Source organism: Entelurus aequoreus, linkage group LG09 (genome assembly GCF_033978785.1).
Source record: "Entelurus aequoreus isolate RoL-2023_Sb linkage group LG09, RoL_Eaeq_v1.1, whole genome shotgun sequence".
NCBI classification, from domain to species: Eukaryota; Metazoa; Chordata; class Actinopteri; order Syngnathiformes; family Syngnathidae; genus Entelurus; species Entelurus aequoreus.
The window spans coordinates 42,510,953-42,531,192 of NC_084739.1; the positions used below are offsets into that span (position 1 = coordinate 42,510,953).

At 37.2% G+C, this 20,240-nt stretch overlaps 1 protein-coding gene across 2 annotated transcripts in view; it reads right to left on the reverse strand.

Moving 5' to 3' along the window:
• Nucleotides 1-20,240, reverse strand: part of LOC133657447 (inositol polyphosphate-5-phosphatase A-like) — a 441,346-nt gene that overhangs the window by 355,260 nt on the left and 65,846 nt on the right. For both annotated transcript variants that reach the window (XM_062058790.1, XM_062058791.1), the window contains exon 2: nt 718-759. In XM_062058790.1, the coding sequence (XP_061914774.1) occupies nt 718-759 (42 nt within the window). The remainder of the gene's footprint in view (nt 1-717; nt 760-20,240) is intronic.

Genomic DNA, 20,240 nt, shown 5'->3' on the forward strand with positions numbered 1-20,240 from the left:
ACATTATTGTTTTACACTTGTTATACTGAATGTTTACATTGTCACTTTGTAGACATCAACCGTAAGTTTTTTATTTGCTTGAAATAGTAGATGTTCTTGCACAATTATTTGCACTTAAATATACATGTTTGTAGTGATAAATATGATTGAAACATTTGAGCATTACGCTTGTGTCCAATGACAGTAAGTGTGTTTATCCTAAACATTCCTACCATTTCATTTTTACTTCATTCGAATTAGCGGCATAAAACCCTGATCGGAACATTCCTAAAAAAATATGAATCAAAAATGTTTTTACGCCCTCAAAGGACTTGTCTGTTCTGTTTGGCTCTTAAGATAATTCAAATCAAATGTCCCAGAGGGTTATTAACAGGACAAGGAACACACATTTTCAATATGGAATATCAAGATATCCTGACATTACTTTTTTTATGCTGTGGCATTACATAGAAAATGCAATTAATTTGACCTTCTGGTTGGGTGGGGTTCCTAAATGAGCCCCCACTCCATTATAATGATGGGGGTCACACAGGTCTGACTATAAAAATTATCCGTCCGTGAAAATGCACAATAGAAGGATCTGATAGAATTATGAGATTATTTGCACAGACGTTCATTAACATGAAACTAACCATTCCAGTCCATTCCCAAACATTATTTTATTGCTTGTTAAACAAAAAGACTAACATACTGAAGGCCAAGGCCAGACATACGTACCTGGTATAACTCCTTCAGCCATGTTTTCTGTAGATTTTCAGGCTGCAAAGAGAAGAAACAGACTGTTAGTACCTGGAAGTAAGTGGTGGATAATTTCATTATGCATGTACTACTGGTTTTCCTCCAACAAATTAGCTCAGTGAAATGAGTAGATCGGCCCAAAATGTGTTTTTTCCAAAATAAAGATGTGTGGGATTCTGCTGGTGTAAAGTTTATGAATTAGATATAATTATATTGCAGTAACTGACATGTTTCAGGGTCACTACTCAAGTTAAGGCATCATTAAACCTCCCCCTGCCATCTATTTTACCTTATTTTGCTGTGCCTGAATCATCATTCCCTCCCATCTCTCCCTTCCACTTTAAAAGGCTATTCTGAGACCTGGACTTCATTTCCACTATGCCGCGGGAAAAGAGACAGGGCCCTGGGCAGTGTACCATTTAAGGAGAGATCTCCTTATGTCGATAACTAGGTCTGATGAACGGCCGTTGTGTGCATGTGTGTTCGTGAGTGTGTGTGTCTGCGTCTGTGTGTGTAGGGACATCTATTAAACGTCACAACTATTCAAGTCCTACAAAACAAAGACCCATGCTCTGTTGGTAAGTATAACATGTAACTTAGTAGTAGCCGTACACATGGCCGTCATCCCAGCAAAAAGCCCACCCAAGATATCTGAATATCCAAGAGTAAAATAAATACAGAGTGATTATTTGCTTGTGTCAACATACACTCTGCTCAAGGAGCAGATTGAGGTTGGAAATATTTCAACGAAGACATAATCTTGATCAGGACGTCAGCAAAGATTAAATTTAGCTATTGTGCAAATTTCTATACAGGTTGTTCAAAAAGGTTTATTAGAAAGTAACAGGATGTTTTAAAGATGGCTTCCTAGATAATGCTGTGTTAGTTTGTTAGACACCAAAATGTGCTAGTTGGATGCAATATGAGCAGTGACAATAGAAAGTGTAAAGGAGCTGCAGTGGTGCCTCGGTTTTTGTACGCCCCAGTTTTCATCATGAGTTTTCCCCTGGTATTTATTTTTTTATCTGTCATAAAAAAATACAATCAATCATGTGTGCTTACGGACTGTATCCCTGCAGACTGTATTGATCTATATTAATATATAATGTAGGAATCAGAAATATTAATAACAGAAAGAAACAACCCTTTTGTGCGAATGAGTGTAAATGGGGGAGGGAGGTTTTTTGGGTTGGTGCACTAACTGTAAGTGTATCTTGTGTTTTTTTGTTCATTTAATAAAAAAAAAAAATTAAAAAAAAACATTTATTTTTTTATTTTTTTTAGTTTCTTGCGCGGCCCGGTACCAATCGATCCACGGACCGGTACCGGGCCGTGGCCCGGTGGTTGGGGACCACTGATCTAGAATGTATCGTTGCAGCGCACAGTTGGAGACAACGGTAGAGGCAATGTCAAAGGCATCGTCACCAAGTAAATCATCATGGCCATATCTAAACAAGTTCATATCACTTATCGAGAATCTCTTGTCGAAGTCCAACACGATTTTAAGAAAACACATGAAGGTGTTTCCCTAAGTTAACATACGAATCACCACCTAAGCTACAGTAGTCTTCACAAGTTACACAAAAAGCAAACGTAGCATTAGCACTGGCTGTGTTTATGTGTTGTGTGTGTGTGTTACTGTCATCAATTACAGTAAAATTAATCAGACCACAACACTGAAGTTGATAAAAGAAATACTTACAACTTAAGACGGAATAACAATGACCAATTTTACTAACTAAAAAAAAAAGATATTAAGGTACATTTAATAGAGAATGATGACCACATCTGCAACCTAATGCATCAGTGACTCACTATCAGTTACTGTATTAGCTCAATGTTCAAATATTCATATTTCAGTGGTACCAAGAAGCATGCTATTTAAAGAAATGTTTGTTTAAACTTGAAATAGAAAGTTACAAAACTGGAAAATCAATTGAACTGATCTGATCTGTATCAGTTTTATTGATCATACAGGAATCTTTTGGAATAAAGTTTACTCATTAAAAAAAATTGCTTCGATGTAGTTAAGCTACTTTTGTCATATAATCATAGTTTAGCATCACTACATTTCTCAAGTGGCTTCAGTGTAGTGAAGCTACCGTTACTAACTTGTAACTTAGCTGATTACATTTTCCAATTAGCTTTGCCAACACTGTATTTCAAATTGTTTTTATTACATTTATTAAAGAGTAATTCCGGAACTAATTCAATTAAATGTTTGGTAAAGTAACAGGTATGTATAATCAATTACTTTTTTAAAGTAATCTTTAGAACGCTGCCTGTCACACAGCATCATGAAGGAGTTGGCAGGTTAGTGTTTCTGGATAAAATCTTTGTGTGTGTGTTCCATAATAATGTTTTTTCATAAAACTACCATTGGTAAAGGTCCATTATGTTCATGTTGCTGCTGACGTTTAAACATGTCCTCTTAAACCAGGGCACTTTATTTCACATGTTGTTATTTTGTATATTTGTTGGTTGAAGATTTGAGCAAAGCTAAATGTTTTCTTTAAAGAAGATTGCAGATTATATTTGACATTTCTTATACCATTTTCAAGGCTTTTTCTTTTTTATCTCATCTCAAAACACCTTTTAAGTTAGGATCTTATTATGCACAACCTACTTTTCTTACATGTTGGTACTTGTTTTTGTGTATTTGGGATCCCCATTAGTCCCGAAAATTGAAAAACAAGGCATGGTGGAGATATTTAGTAAAGTCAATTAATATTTACATTCATGGATTAGTTTATGGGCCAACTATATTGGGACATGAGTTCTGACCTATATCGCCCAGCCCTACACTCGTGTTAGCGACAGTACTAGCACAGTTTAGGGATGTCTATATTTAATTGAGTGTTACAGTAGGCCTTATGATGGCATTGTGTTTATATGTATGAGTGCACATGTGTACCTAAATTGTGATATATAAGACATTTCATATTGCTTAAATTTGTTTTCTGTGCCCCCAAAAAATGTTGTGCTACTAATTTTTTTCATTTATTAGCACTGGTGCTACTAGTAAAAAAGCTAAGCATACAGCACTAGGGTGTTGGAAAATAATTAAAGGGGCTGTTTCCAACTTGCTCAAAGTTAAATTCTTCAAACCAAAAAATGTAACAAGAACACAACACTTCTTATGTTATCATAAACTGTTTTAGAGAAGAGATTAAATAAATGCATGTCCATATTTGCCCCAATTAGAAGTTAAAACTTTGTAAAACACTTCAGGATGGACCAAATAAAAGGATGGCTTTGACTGGCTTTAATTTTTTGTCTGTACACATACACACAGTCGTGGTGTCTGCTTACCCACAGGAAAGATATTTGTGCACAAAAAGGGTTAAAATAAAACAGATGCAATGGCCTCCACAGAGAGTTTAAACAGGTGAGCTAGATCATAAATCACTCCAAACACCAACCTTGCACAGTGGCGTAGTTCTTTTTCTCTGTGGGTGTGCATATCCTAAAGTTTTGAACAATGAAGAGGGCGAGTCACAATGATCAATCGAAAGTGACCTCTGAGCATCTACTGAACCGTGACATACAGTAATAATAATAAGCATTATTTCTTATGTGAAAAATTCCTTGGGTTTCTGTACACATTGTTTTTTGGCAGAGATTTTGGAACAGACTATTAACAAATAGGGGTGTCCCAATAAGAAATTGATATCTGGTCGGATATCACCAAAAAACAAGTTTCGGATTATATCAGCTTGCATTTAAAATCTCCAATATGAGCGCTCGGACAGAAGCAGAAATGCATCACGTTAACTTGTGCAAAGCTAAATGTCCTCCAATAAAGCACAAAAGGTTGATATGTTCTTGTATTGCAGTGAAGTCATTTACAAAAAGTAAATATGGTAAGCTATGGGCTACTCGCTGCTACACAGCAGCTGAGCACACAATAGCACACAAGCTAGACATACATGACAAATGCCATGAATTCAACAGCCTAAAACACAGTCTATAACAATATAAACAAGTATCATATACTTGTACAGTAGTTGCATATTAACTGAGGTACCACTGTATGTGAAAGACCAGCTGTAAAGTCAGTAAGAAAAATTATGGAAAGTTTCCCAAAAAACAATATGTGACCAAGTCTGCAATTAGCCAACATCAATGCCTATTTATAAGCCAAATAAGGTTTTGCCATACTGATTGTCAATATACAGTTGAACTTTAAAATGTTCAAACTTTTAATAAATGGCCAATTCACAAAAATGTTCAGCTGTTGAAAGAGTTTTTTGTTTTGTTGCCTTATTGCAAAGTATTCAAGTTAAAAAGTTAAAGTACCAATGATTGTCACACACACACTAGGTGTGGTGAAATGTGTCTTCTGCATTTGACCCATCCCCTTGTTCACCCCCTGGGAGGTGAGGGGAGCAGTGGGCAGCAGCGGTGGCCGCACCCGGGAATCATTTTGGTGATTTAACCCCCAATTCCAACCCTTGATGCTGAGTGCCAAGCAGGGAGGTAATGGGTCCCATTTTTTATAGTCCAGTGTTTCCCACACATTCATTTATGTGTGGCGGCCCGCCACGAAAGAATTAAGGCCGCCACAAAAAAATGTTATTTAAAAAAAATGGTTTTGTTTTTTTTAATTTCTTTTTTTTTTTTGTCCTGTCCAGCTTCTCAGGCAAATCATATAGTTGATGTAGATGCCCATATCAGCTGTTCAGATTTACTTTACAAAAGAGAAGTGTAGGATCAAGATTTTTGGAGCGCTTTGTTCAGTGGATCAGATGTTTGATGAAGCTTTGTGTCTATCTACCACCACTACTGTTTTCTGTTTATGTGTTACTGACTGTGGCAGGACACCTCTGCATCTGTTTCACTTTATGTTGCTGGTAAATAATATGGTTGTAGTAGTAGGCTAAAGTTAAATTATTTAGTATGCACTAATTAAAGGGGCAGAGCTTTAAGAGACATTTTAGCTTTTATATTTTTATAAGATATATTTTTTGTAAGAACCACAATTAATAAATATATTTCAGTGTATAACTTATTGTTCAAATCTGTATATAAATATGTACATAAAGTATTGTAATTATATTGTAAAATGGGTGGATGGATGGACGTTTAAAACAAAACTGTTATTATTAATTATTAATGTGGGCTCTGTACCGAGGATGTCGTTGTGGCTTGTACAGCCCTTTGAGACACTTGTGATTTAGGGCTATATAAATAAACATTGATTGATTGATTGATTGAATTAGTAAGTATACATTTTTTGAGCCTTTTTAGAGAAAATCATATCATTGTAGTAAATTATGCAAATTACTCAATGATGTCATGGTGACCACGCCCATAGTCACGCCCCCACCGCCACAGGTATCTTGGCAGTTTATGGGAAACACTGTAGTCTTTGGTATGACTCGTCCGGGGTTTGAACTCACAACCTACCGATCTCAGGGCGGACACTCTAACCACTAGGCCACTGAGTAGGTCAAACTATTGGCAGTTAATAAACATTGCAGATTAATCAAAGTTCCAATCACGATTGAACAGTATGTGTCTTCTTTGTCCTCTCTTTCCTGGTGCTCTGTGCCAAGCTCAATTTAAAAAAAATTTTTTTTTTTTATTAATCAATCAACAAAACAATACACAACAATACCACAACAATGCAATCCAATTCCAAAACCAAACCCGTCCCACCAATGTTAGGAATAACAACAAACAGAGCAATTGAGAGCAATTGAGGAAACACAAATATGACACGGAACAATACAAATGTAGTGAAACAAAAATGAACATTATCGACAACAGCATCAATATTGGTAATAATTTCAAAATAGCAGTGATTAAAAAAAAACAACCCTCATTGATATTATCATTAAAAACATTAATAAAAAATAATTTAAAAAATTAGAAATGAACAATAGTGTCACAGTGGCCCACACCTGCATCACATCTCACAAGCTTGACAACACACTGTGTCCAATATTTTCCACAAGCGCAATTGAAAAATAATGACAGGACTAATACATAAGCGCAACCCAAGACCTAGTTTTGAATTAGCCTAAAAGGTTCCAAAAAAATATGACTCTAAGGTTTAGATACAGACAATCACGCATTCACACTCACATTTACATCTGATGGACTAATAATTAACATAACATGTATGTTTTTAGGATGTGGGAGGAAATCAGGAGTTCCTGGTGAAAACCTACGCACGCACTGGGATAACATCCGTTGATCCACTAGAGAATCAAACCCAGATTTCCATTATCTGAAGCTGATGGTCTTATTTTTAAACGTGTATGACAGTTAAAAATGTTAAAGAGTGAATGCATGGCTTAAACTCAGAAATTCTTCTCTCCACGTCTGTCAGTCACAAATTCTGAAAAATTCAGTAGGTATTAATTTTCTCTCAATTTATTATTATTCTTGTTTGACAGCTACAGTGCATTCATGAAATTCCCATTATTTTGTCTCAAGAAAATGTATTCTAAAGACAAAAATTCAGAGGTCGATCAGAATCCCAGAACAGATTCGATCGTGTATAGCATGAATAGTTCCAGGTGCCTCAAAGGCCATTTATTTGGTTAACAATCGGTTAGACAAACTCATTGCATTTACTTGGAGTGTACCGTACACCACAATCATGGTTCAGTATGTACCTAGTAAATTAAAGTTATTCATTACAAGAAGAGTTGCATTCGTAGTTCAGGCTTGTACAGTCGTTTTTGATCTGTACTGAACAATGACGGCACACTGCTTTCGTTTAGTTGACTTGTGTTTGTCAGTCCATGTATTTCACAGCGCAGTAAGGTTGTAATGGCATTGTACCGCGGTGTTGCGTTTTCAAAATCATCACAATAATTTTGTGATGTCTGACGGTATGTAACAAAAACTTAGTGAGTGTAGTTTATATTGCTTGAAACAGTGGATGTTTCCGCACAATTCTTTGCACTTAAAAAAAACATCTTTGAAGTAATAAATATATTTAGAACATTTCAGCATTATGTTTGTCTTCAAATACAGTAAGTGTGTTTATTCTAAACATTCCTGCTACCGTATTTTTCGGACTATAAGTCAAAGTTTTTTTCATAGTTTGGCCGGGGGTGCAACTTATACTCAGGAGCAACTTATGTGTGAAATTATTAACACATTACCGTAAAATATCAAATAATATTATTTAGCTCATTCACGTAAGAGACTAGGCGTATAAGATTTCATCGGATTTAGCGATTAGGAGTGACAGATTGTTTGGTAAACGTATAGCATGTTCTATATGTAATAGTTATTTGAATGACTCTTACCATAATATGTTACGTTAACATACCAGGCACGTTCTCAGTTGGTTATTTATGCGTCATATAACGTACACTTATTCAGCCTGTTGTTCACTATTCTTTATTTATTTTAAATTGCCTTTCAAATGTCTATTCTTGGTGTTGGGTTTTATCAAATAAATTTCCCCCAAAAATGCGACTTATACTCCAGTGCGACTTATATGTTTTTTTTCCTCCTTTATTATGCATTTTCGGCCGGTGCGACTTATACTCCGGAGTGACTTATAGTCCGAAAAATACGGTACTTAATTTTACACACTGTGGCATTTTTACCAAGTCTTTTTTATATTGTACCACAGCCTTAATACCTTAATAATATCGTACCGTGAGATTTTAATATTGTTAAATCCCTACCAGGAAGCAAAGTAGTCCAAAAAAGGAAACGTAAGGCCAAAAGAGGGCTTCTTGGCTCATGCATTTTCCTTCGCACTATCACTATCAATGACTCTCACTAGCCAAAGCCTGGGCTGCAAATTTGCCTACATCTCCGCTTCCATGTCAAATGTTGCTTTTTCGTCCGCTTTTAGGCATATGGCATATCACCCAAGCTTGGAGAGACGCATAGTATACACAAAATCTGAATACATATACATGCACCACTACAGCCTTACCACTTAAATGAAGACTGCAAACTATTGTCATATACCACAATACATTACCTGACCAGGTTTAGGCCAATATTTGATAAGTCAATTACCTGAACGATAAATTTAAATTAAGTCGGTAAGTTTTTGGCGTTTATAAATCGCCATGTGAATGAGTGTTTACGGACTTCAAGTGGATTTGCGCTTTTTATCAATTTCAGCAACTGTGCGCGTTTGTGCCATAGTGAAATGAAAAGAAGGGGGTGAATCCTCTAGTCCTTCAATAAGTGTCTTTGACTCTTTGTGGGGAGAGGCAGGGCCGCTGGCACACTAGCATCACACAGTGCAACTAGTAAGCCCGTGACCAACTCATGTAGTAGCAAACTTTGACAAAATGATAATAAAACCAAACCAAATTCCACCGCACCAGTGTGGGAAAATTTTTATTAAAGCTTGTGGAACAAGATGAGACTATCAACACCGAGGAGCCAGTTTGCCGAATGTGCTGGAATACAACAAACCTGCACGTTTATTTGACACACGACCACCCGACAGTCCACACTCACTTTGCATTTGGCGAACAAAGAGAGTGCAAACAAAACAGCACAATCAATCAATCAATCAATGTTTATTTATATAGCCCTAAATCACAAGTGTCTCAAAGGGCTGTACAAGCCACAACGACATCCTCGGTACAGAGCCCACATACGGGCAAGGAAAAACTCACCCCAGTGGGACGTCGGTGAATGACTATGAGAAACCTTGGAGAGGACCGCATATGTGGGTAACCCCCCCCCCCCCCCCTCTAGGGGAGACCGAAAGCAATGGATGTCGAGTGGGTCTGACATAACATTAAAATGGTGTGCATCCCACAGGTGCAAATCCCTACATCGCCAAATACATACTGTCATTTAACACTGTTGAAAAACTAGCATTTCTACAAGATTTGCAATTGTTTGAAAGACATTTGTCATGTTGCCATGTCGTGTTGGTGCTTCCTCACTCAGAATCTGCCAGACTTTAACTTTTCTGCACATTATTACATGTGCTTATACTGTAGTGTTTATATTGTTACTCTACACATTGTCAGTACAGAATGTATAACTGTACCTCCCCCTACATGTTCAATATTTAAATGCAGAATTTTTGGTAAATACTTTGAGTTTTGAGTTTGAGTTTATTTCGAACATGCAAGAAAACAACATGATACATGATTTGTTGGTGCATTTCATAGAAGTCCTTGTTTTTGTTGCAGACTTTCTATATTTTCCTGCAGACTTTTCAGATCTTGTTTGTATTCTGTTGTTGCTTTTCTCAGATCTTCTTTAATGTCTTCTTTTATTTCTTCTTTAAATTCTCTCATTGCTTTTTCCACTTTTCCAAAGTCATGGATTAGTTTTTATAGTATCCCTTCTTGATTCCCATCATGTCCTGTGTCCAACCTCAAATCTTGTTCCCCCTTGTGTCCTGTGTCAGTGACACCGAATGTTTCGGGATTTCTGTTTTTCAACAATTTCGTACTTTGAGCAGTTCAGAGATCAATTTGGGGTTTCAGCCTGTCAACTTATATCACTCTGCGTCATCGGAAGCACTTTAAAACAGCTATAAACTCGCCGTCGCTTTTGGTTGCTAGGCAACCGCTTTGAATTGCAGTAAGACGCCATTGGCTTGAGGCTAACGGCTCTTCCAACTCGCCTTATTTCAGCGTATCAATGCCTCTCAACTGACCAAAATCAGGTCGAAGATGCCAGGTGACTCTCCTGTGGCTGTTAATGCAAATCAGTGGTCAAAATATTCAGACTCAACAAAAACTCCGGTAGCAGAAGCGGAGCCTTTTTCTTTGCGTCCTTTCTCATTGACAGGAAGTGACTTTATCCAGCCATTTTATTTCTTTTTTTTCGGGTATATTTGAGGGCCACCCACCCTCTTCTTAACATATTTTATTGCTTTTGGTTGTGATTTTATTCATGTGCAAATTTTTAGCCAACAGACATTATTGTTTGATTTGTTTAACTTGGAGATTTAAAAGTTTACATTCCAATTACAATGTTGAATAAAATATATGACAAATACAAGTTTATTGCATTTGAAAGGATATGAATGCAATATTATTATGTATTATCATTACATTATAGGTTAATTGGGTTTAAAAAAAATAAAATGGAAATATCATTGATAGGCAATAATTTGTAGGTTACTATATCATTAAACAAAATTTGATATCGGTCCAGGTTTATGGCTGACTTACTTTTTACGGTTCAAAGCACTTCTAACTATTTTGTACACTACAAAAATAAAATCTATTACTGTAAGTGTATATTCAAAGTCCAAATAAACATATACATTTTACATACTACAGAATAAAATTTCATGTCCAGGAGGAGGGTAAAACTTTCCAGTTCTAATACGGCTACACCAACATTAATAAACGTGTCTTGCATTGTATCCCTAAGATGTGGACATTTTCAGGGGCACAGAGTAATACAACGTCTCAGGACTTAGGAGGTCTGTTTGTGTGTGCATGCACCATCAGCCCAGCTTCAGCCAGATCCGACAGCACATCGGTCTATATAAGGACATGAGCACTGGACCTTGTCATTAGTCACATGAACAGAGGAAGAGAAAATGAGGGAAAGACTGAGACGCACATGTAGACTAATGGAAAAGGTAGATTGAGTGAATAGTGAATACCGGACCATGTATCTCAGTATAAAGTTTTTTTTTATATATATATCAAACTCAAGGATGCAAGGCAGTTTCAACTGATTTGACATGCTTTATTATTTCTTCAATGATTACAACACGAAATATGTTGATTTCAAATGTTTACTGTACACACCACTACATTTCAATAAGCATTGTTGTAAATTCATTATGAACCTAGCGACAATCAAGTAAGTTGGTAATGAGGCCATAAAACCACACTGGTGACAGTTTTATAAACAACCCTTAGAACATCTGGGGAATATGCGACCTAGATCAAGTCAACATGGACTTGAGAGTGAAAAGGGAAAAAAGCTACTGCAGTATGGTAGATAATTTTCCTGCACTTCCAGAGGGCTGAGATGAAGGCTGACCCAGCAATGGTGTGCTGTCAGTCTGGGTAACAGATGTTGACCTTGCCAGGGAGGCCCAGAGGAAGACCAGTAGGCAGTTTGAGGCCCAGGCCCTGGAGAGTCAGTGTCATAGAAGAAGTACTGATTGACGCTTGTCCTTGGAGAGTTTTATCTGTAGCCATGGCATTGTGCGCCAACCATAGGTTACCAGAATTCAATTTGCAGTTAATTGGAAAGTGTGGATATATGGCACAGATATAAAAATAAACCTACACTGTCCCCAACCCAAATACCTCCAATTCCTCCTCTGGTGCTCTCATTCATCTAGTTCTCTCCACATCCACTCTCTCTACTGGTGTAATAATAACTGTGACCAGTAGATGGCAGGCACACATAAGAGATACATGTAGACTGCAATATTACACCAGTAAACAACACTAAAACTTTAAATGTTCCATGGAGAATATAGAACATTACACACAGAGATCAAAAATCGGTCAAAATGTTTTAGTATGACTTTGGCAAGCTAAGAAGCCGCACCGCTTGATGAATTGTCGGAGCATTACGGCTACCGTAGTAAGACGTGCTGTGATTCAACATACAAGTATTATTATGGTGTGTGTATAAGGTTTGCAAAATGGCACCTATTAGCAGACACATTACCTGGCGTTTTGTTTTGCAAAACTATGCAAAACCAAATTTTTTGATCTATTGGTACCTGCTGTTGTGTATTTGGGATCTGTGTATGTCCTGAAAATGTGCGCTTGTCCGCCAATGTAGTCCGTGTCAACGCCGTAGTCGATAAGTTTCTTCTTTTCCTCTATCTTCTTGTTATGAAGCATTCATCCTCCACTGTTGCCATTTCTAATATACAGTAGCGTAAAGTTGTAACTCATATCTGTCAATAAACTCGCTATGGAAACGCTAAAAATTACCCGTGTAGTGGATTTACATAATTCACCCACGGAACTTTAGTTGTTAGAGAGTTCCGGTCTGACGGTTTTTCACAGGACACATTTCCGGCGTTGTTGTTGCACTAGTGAGCCATGAATGAGGAAATGCTGCTCGGGTATTGATTTAAGTAAAGACTGACTGTCATTAAAACAGTTAGCTCTATCTTTTGACACTTCTTCGACTCCCGTCCTTGCACGCTACACTGGTATAACAAAAATGACGGGAAGAAGACGCAGTGGAGCCACGTAAATAAGACCGCCCACAAAACGGCGCATCCTGAAGCAACTGCTAGAAAGCGACTTGAAGATGGTCTGTAAAACATAATCTATGCAACATTTTGACCAAAGAACCACCATTGTATGTTATGTAGACTACTGTTTTTCAACCACTGTGCCGCGTGTGCCGTGAAATACAGTCTGGTGTGCTGTGGGAGATTATGTAATTTCCCCTAATTGGGTTGAAAATATTTTTTTGCACAAAAGTAATTATAATCCCTAAATAATGTGCCGTTGTTGAGTGTCTGTACTGTCTAGAGCTCGGCAGAGTAACCATGTTATACTCTTCCATATCAGTAGGTGGCAGCAGGTAGCTAATTACTTTGTAGATGTCGGGAACACGTCGTGCATGATCACAATATGCAGACGACAGCGGGAGGCAGCGTGCAGGTAATAAGGTATCTTATGCTTAAACCAAAAATATACAAAAGGCATTGAAGCTAAAGCATTGCTATGCAAAACTAAAACTGAACTGGCTGCAAATAACAAAACACAAACTGGTTGCAAGTAAACAAAACACAAAATGCTGGACGACAGCAAAGACTTACAGCGTGTGGAGCAGAGACGGCATCCACAAAGTACATCCGTACATGACATGACCATTAACAATGTTCCTACAAAGAAGGAAAGCGTCTGGATTGCGAAAAGAGATAGATAGATAGTACTTTATTGATTCCTTCAGGAGAGTTCCCTCAGGAAAATTAAAATTCCAGCAGCAGTGTACAGAATTGAGATCGAATTTATAAAAGTAAATAATGGGGGTATAAATGGAAACAAAATAGAAAAATATTACAATAGAATAAAAACAAAAAGCATCAATGAGAATACAAATATAAGAGTAAAATAAGAATATAACAAGAGAAACTAGGCATTAGTGACCATGTTAAGAAAAACGTATTACACTGTTATTGTTTTGCATCCCCCGTCATTCTAAAACAAAGCAGGTGTGGAGAATAGCGCTCAAGGAAGACATGAAACTGCAACAAGAAAATACCAACAAAACAGGAAAAAACACCAAAATAGGAGCGCAAGACAAGGACTTAAACACTACACACAGGAAAACACCAAAAAACTCAAAATAAGTCACGGTGTGATGTGACAGGTCGTGACCGTACACCTACTTTGAGACAAGAGCTATAGTGATTAAAGTTAAAGTTAAAGTACCAATGATTGTCGCACACACTAGGTGTGGTGAAATTATTCTCTGCATTTGACCCATCACCCTTGATCACCCCTGCATGCTTAGTTATGGTTTAAATTAATATCCAACAATTGCGAGAACAACTTTTAATGGTTAATATCGGCTACTGAGTTTCGTCTTTGAATGATTTCTGCTTGTGGAGTGCCTCAGGATTTTTTCAATGAAAAAAATTTGCCTTTGGTTGAAAAACACTGATGTAGACCACACAAAAGTTTTAAATAAAAAAAATAACAAATAGACATAATATGACCCCTTTATGCGCCTTGTAATCTGGTGCGACTTTTGTATAAAAATAGACCTGAATAGACTCACTTCTCGGCAGTGCGCCTTATAATCCGGTGCACCCAATGGTCTGAAAAATACAGTACTTTGTTTGATTCACCTTTGGCAGCAATTACAGCCTCAAGGTTTTTTTTATAATACGATGCCTCAAGTTTGGAACACCTATCTTTAGGCAGTTTCGCTCATTCCTCTTTGTAGCACCTCTCAAACTCCATCAAATTAGATGGGAAATGTTGTCTTTTATCCAAGATGCTTCTGTACATTGCTGCATTCATCTTAGTCTAGTCAGGAAGGTGACCAAGAAAACAATGGTCACTCTGTTAGAGCTACACAATTCTTCTGTGGAGAGAGGAGAACCATCTCTGCAGAAATCCACCAATCAGCCTTGTATGTTAAATTGGCCAGACAGAAGCCATTTCTTAGTAAAAAGTTTGACAAAAAGCACCTGAAAGACTCTCAGACCATGATAAACAAAATTCTCTGGTCTGATGAAACAAATATTGAACTCTTTGGCGTGAATGCCAGGCATCATGTTTGGAGGAAACCGGGCACCCCTGATCACCAGGCCAATACCATCCCTACAGTGAAGCATGGTGGTGGCAGCAACATGCTGTGGGAATGTTTTTAGCGGCAGGAACTCGGAGACTAGTCAGGATAGAGGGAAAGAGGAATGCAGCAATGTACAGAGACATCCTGGATGAAAACCAAACACTTCTCCTCCAATGATGGAGCTTAAAGGGTGCTGCAAAGAGGAAGAGGGCAAAGAGGAATGGGCAAAACTGCCCAAGAATAGGTGTGCCAAGCTTGTGGCATCGTATTCAAAAAGACTTGAGGCTGTAATTGCTGCCAAAGAAGCATCAACAAATCCAATCCAATCCAATCCACTTTATTTATATAGCACATTTAAACAACAAGAATGTTTCCAAAGTGCTGCACAGCCATGTTAAAAACAATATTAAAAACAATATTATGCTCCACCAATGACTGAATAAAAACAAACAACAACAGTCTTGAGTAAAGGCTGTACATACTTATGTACATGTAATTGGTTTATTTTTTTCATTTCTAATACATTTGCAAAATAAATTAGTTTTAACTTTTCACATTGTCATCACGGGGTATTGTCTGTAGAATTTTGAGGACAAAAATGTATTTATTTCATTTCGGAATAAGGCTGTAACATAACAAAATATGCAAAAAGTGAAGTGCTGTGAATACTTTGCGGATGCACTGTACATTTAATTGATTGATTTAGTCTCTCTGTGTTGGTCCTGTGATGAGAAAGCGACTTGTCTAGGGTGTGCCATGCCTTCCGCCAAAGTCCAGCTTGGATATGCGGTGTATTAAAGCATGTCAGTTAAATTTGGATTGGTACAAAATTAGCCAAAGGACAGTTTATGACCCCTACAGCCATCTGCTGGAAACACGAAACTTCCAGGTGAGTCACTATGTGAGTTTCCCCTTAACATATTTGATTGTGGAGGTGCGCCATGGCAACATGTTAGCCGGCACACCTTAAAAAATAGAGTTTGTTTTACGTGGAAAAAAAAAAAAGTAATATAATGTATTGTAGCATTTAGAAGAAAACACACATAGTCCAACTCTCTTTTTAGCTTATAATGCCAATCTTATGCTTAAAATGGGCCCAATTTCAACATGTATTTTCTTCGTACACACACGTCTGTCTCTGTGTTTCACTCCTAAACATTCAACGACACTTCCTTATTCACCGCCAACAAGGTGTGTTCACACATCAAGGGAAAAATTAACATCATAACACAATAATACACATGAATATATATACATATATATATATATATATATATATATATATATATATATATATATATATATATATATATATATATATATATATATATATATATATATATATAAATATATATATATATATAGCTTATTATTTGCACACTATTGATTAGTGATGCATCGAAAATTTAGATGCCGAGCTTTGATTACCGGAACAGCGCTGCCAAAACCATATGTTGGAATGACGTAAACCATACGCATGGGATTGTCTAGATCAAAGGCGACATATCCGCGATGTGAACGTACTTTAATATATTCTAGAATACCTACGGACTGCAATCTTCAAAATTTAAGATGACACTGGCGGCTTTTAAGAAGAGGAAGGCTTGCAGCAGTGCAAAGCTAGTATGACGCCAGGTATCTGCAACTTGTTTTTCGTCTCAGACATCAAGCGACAGAAGTTAAGAGTCTCTATACACGATTATAGTCTACAATAACACCAGAAATAGAAGCTACATTTGTTGCCAGTCGTTTTTAAATTTAAAAAACTAAAGATTAAAAGGATTTAAGGAATATCTAGATTGTATTTTTTATCTCAATGTACAATGAGCAACAACAATTGAAAAATAGAGCAAAATAATATTATGTAAGAAAAATATATGTTAATACTATAATTAATAATAACAGATTAGTTTTACGTGTGTATACATTTTTGTTTTAATGTGATGACTTTATATTGACTAAGGCCCTAGTTACGCCCCCACAGCCACAGGTGTCTTGGCAATCTGTAGAGGAAACCTTGGACTATGTCTTATTTTCTAGTTGACTGTCTTTCAAACTATATGATCATGCATTTGCTGTTTGTGCTTGATTTGCCGTATATGAACTAGTCTAGTTTATTTTACAAATAGGGTGAGTAAGGCTTTATATCATGCAAATTGGAACGGTTGCATTCACCACACTGTCTTCTTGAGAAAGGCCGTAAAAGCATTCTGACAATAAAAACCCTGTGCATATTTCAAGGACATTGCATGATGCATCAAGGGATGTATGTCATGAGTTTATGAAACCCTTTGAGGCATTTGTGATTAAGGGCTATATAAATCAAATTTAATTGACTGATTGATGTTTGACAGATGATTTTATCAGCAATGACAGACAACAGGTTTAATAAATGCAGAAATGTTTTCTGTACGTGCTTCAAACTTTGTGGGAACAGTTTGGGGGAACTATTCTGCAGTCCACTATCAGTGACATGATCCAACAAGTTAGAGGAATTTGTACCAGAAGAACAATTATGGCTGCAAAGGAGGGACTAAGTCCTTACTGTCTTTAGCTTCATTCATCTGAGGCAAAATGGTTGCATTTTACATTTACGTTTTTGCTGTTTATATCCAGTAGTTTACTGCTAGTGTTAACTAAATATGGCCAAAAAAATAAGCTTCTCGAAAGTCACCAAGAACAATGATTATTTTTTTATTTTTTTAACAGTAGCACCAGTAAGAATGTGGTAAACATGTAAGGACTGTTGAGCATGTTGTGAATGTTGACAGAATTTTTGAAACAAGTTCATTTGCTTTCAGAGGAGTAGGCAGCTACCTAAAAATACCCTGCCAAAATTGAAAGACACTGACTGATGGAGGGAGTTAAGAAAAGAGGAGAGCTGGTGGATCAGCAGAGGAATACACTGATTGATTGGGGGTTGTCTTTAGGAACAAGTATGAGTAATCAATTCAAAATAGGATGAAATTAGAAATTGTATAGAAATATGACCTAAAAAAAATCAGGTTTGTTGTATGTACTTACAATAACTAAGCTTCATCTAAATAACTCACAATATTTTTGACAAATAAGACCCGTCACTCCACTTAAACTAGGGATGGACAACCTACGGCCCGAGGGCCACACTCGGCCCCTTGGTTCCTTTAATACGGCCCGGCAAATCTTACAACGGAATTGAGCAAAGATCTATTTTGAGAATTGCCACAACAAAACTGATACTTGACTTCGACGGCTGGCAAAAAATGGTGATCAACAACACTGCTCCCACTAAAAGAGAATGTAGGTGTTAATTAACCCTTTAATACCATTTTTATGTTTCTTTGATATTCTGATGTGCCATCCATCCATCCATTTTCTACCACGTGTCCCTTTCGGGGTCACGGGGGTGCTGAAGCATATCACAGCTGCATTCGGGCGGAAGCGGTGTACTGATATTGTTGAAAATATACAGTACAGGCCAAAAGTTTGGACACACCTTCTGATTCAATGTCTTTACTTTATTTTCATGAAAACAAAGAAAAATGCTTTTCATTTCACAGGTGTGCTTAAAGTTCATCGAGAGAATGCCAAGAGTGTGCAAAGCAGTAATCAGAGCAAAGGGTGGCTATTTTGAAGAAACTAGAATATAAATAGGGCTGGGCGATATGGCCTTTTATTAATATCTTGATATTTTTAGGCCATGTCACGATACACAATATATATCTCAATATTTTGCCTTAGCCTTGAATGAACACTTGATGCATATAATCACACCAGTATGATGATTCTATGTGTCTATATTAAAACATTATTGTTCATACTGCATTAATATATGCTCATTTTAAACTTTCATGCAGAGAGGGAAATCACAACTAAGTCAATTTACCAAAACTGTATTTATTAAACAGTTATTAAGCAGTGACACAAACATTCATGTAAATTCCAAAACAGAAAGTGCAAGATTATCAGAGACATTTTAAAACAAGCTATTAGTGCACTTTTGTGAAAGATGTCACTAAGATGACATATCAAAAAAACACTATATTAAAGTGCACTTTTTGTACAGAACGCCACTACAATAGTTTAAAACAAATAAAGTGCACTTTTGTGCATGATGTCACACAAGATATTTCAATAACTGTCAAATGAAAATTAGCTGCATAATAGGAAATCAAACAGTGTATGACCTTCGCTATGTGGTAGGTTCCTGCGGACGTTATCTCCTTCTGTTTTAGTGTTGATGTGGAAATGGTTGCTTGGGCATTTTGTTGGTGTGGCACCGGCCGGAGATGTTGACATGCGGAGTTTCAAGCACTCTTCATTCTCTAGTGGGTGACTTTTCTAATGATGCTACAAATTAGCAGTGCTGCTACTTTTTGTAGCAACGCTTTTGCCACATACTTGTAAAGACATATTCCCACTTGAAGCCAAACCATCGCCAGACGATGGACTCCGTGCTGTTTTTCTTGGGAATTAATTCTTCCTTCATTTTTTACCAGATTCACACCTTCTTTCTCTCGTATTACCACACGCACCGCTCCGTTAGCACACATGCCGCTACCTCTCTGCTCGGCGAGGGCGTGTGACGTTGCGCGCGCGTCAGTATGTGACGTATGTAAGAAGTTGCGCTTGTTTTATGTCTCTGTGAGAAGCAGAGACAAGAAAGAGTGAGAAACGCCTGCAGTGAAATGCCCGCAGCTAAAATCAACTGCGTGAGGACGCATACTCGCATATCACGATATAGTCATTTTCTATATCACACAGAGACAAACCCGCGATGTATCGAGTATATTCGATATATCGCCCAGCCCTAAATATAAAACATGTTTTCAGTTATTTCCCCTTTTTTTGTTAAGTACATATCTCCACATGTTCATTCATAGTTCTGATGCCTTCAGTGACAATCTACAATGTAAATACTGTAGTCATGAAAATAAAGAAACCGCATTGAATGAGAAGGTGTGTCCAAACTTTCGGTCTGTACTGTATGTATTAGGGCTAAAACAGCCCATGTTTGAGAAGTCTACTCTTAGTTCCAACAGATATGATATGATTTGAAATGCATCATGTGCTCGCCAGGCCTGTCTGTCAAATTTCAAAAGCCAATGTGGCCCCTGAGCCTACCCATGACTTAAACCGTACTGTGAAGACTATTCAGACATTTTAAATGTCTGATGCTCTAAATCGGCTCTGCATTCGGTACAGTCATTAATTTTCAGGCACAACACTGGATTGTTTCATTTCAGATATTAGTGAAAGAAGCTTCAATTTTTCAATTGGAGAAAATGTCTCTGTGGGGGTTCTACAAGGTATATTTTTTG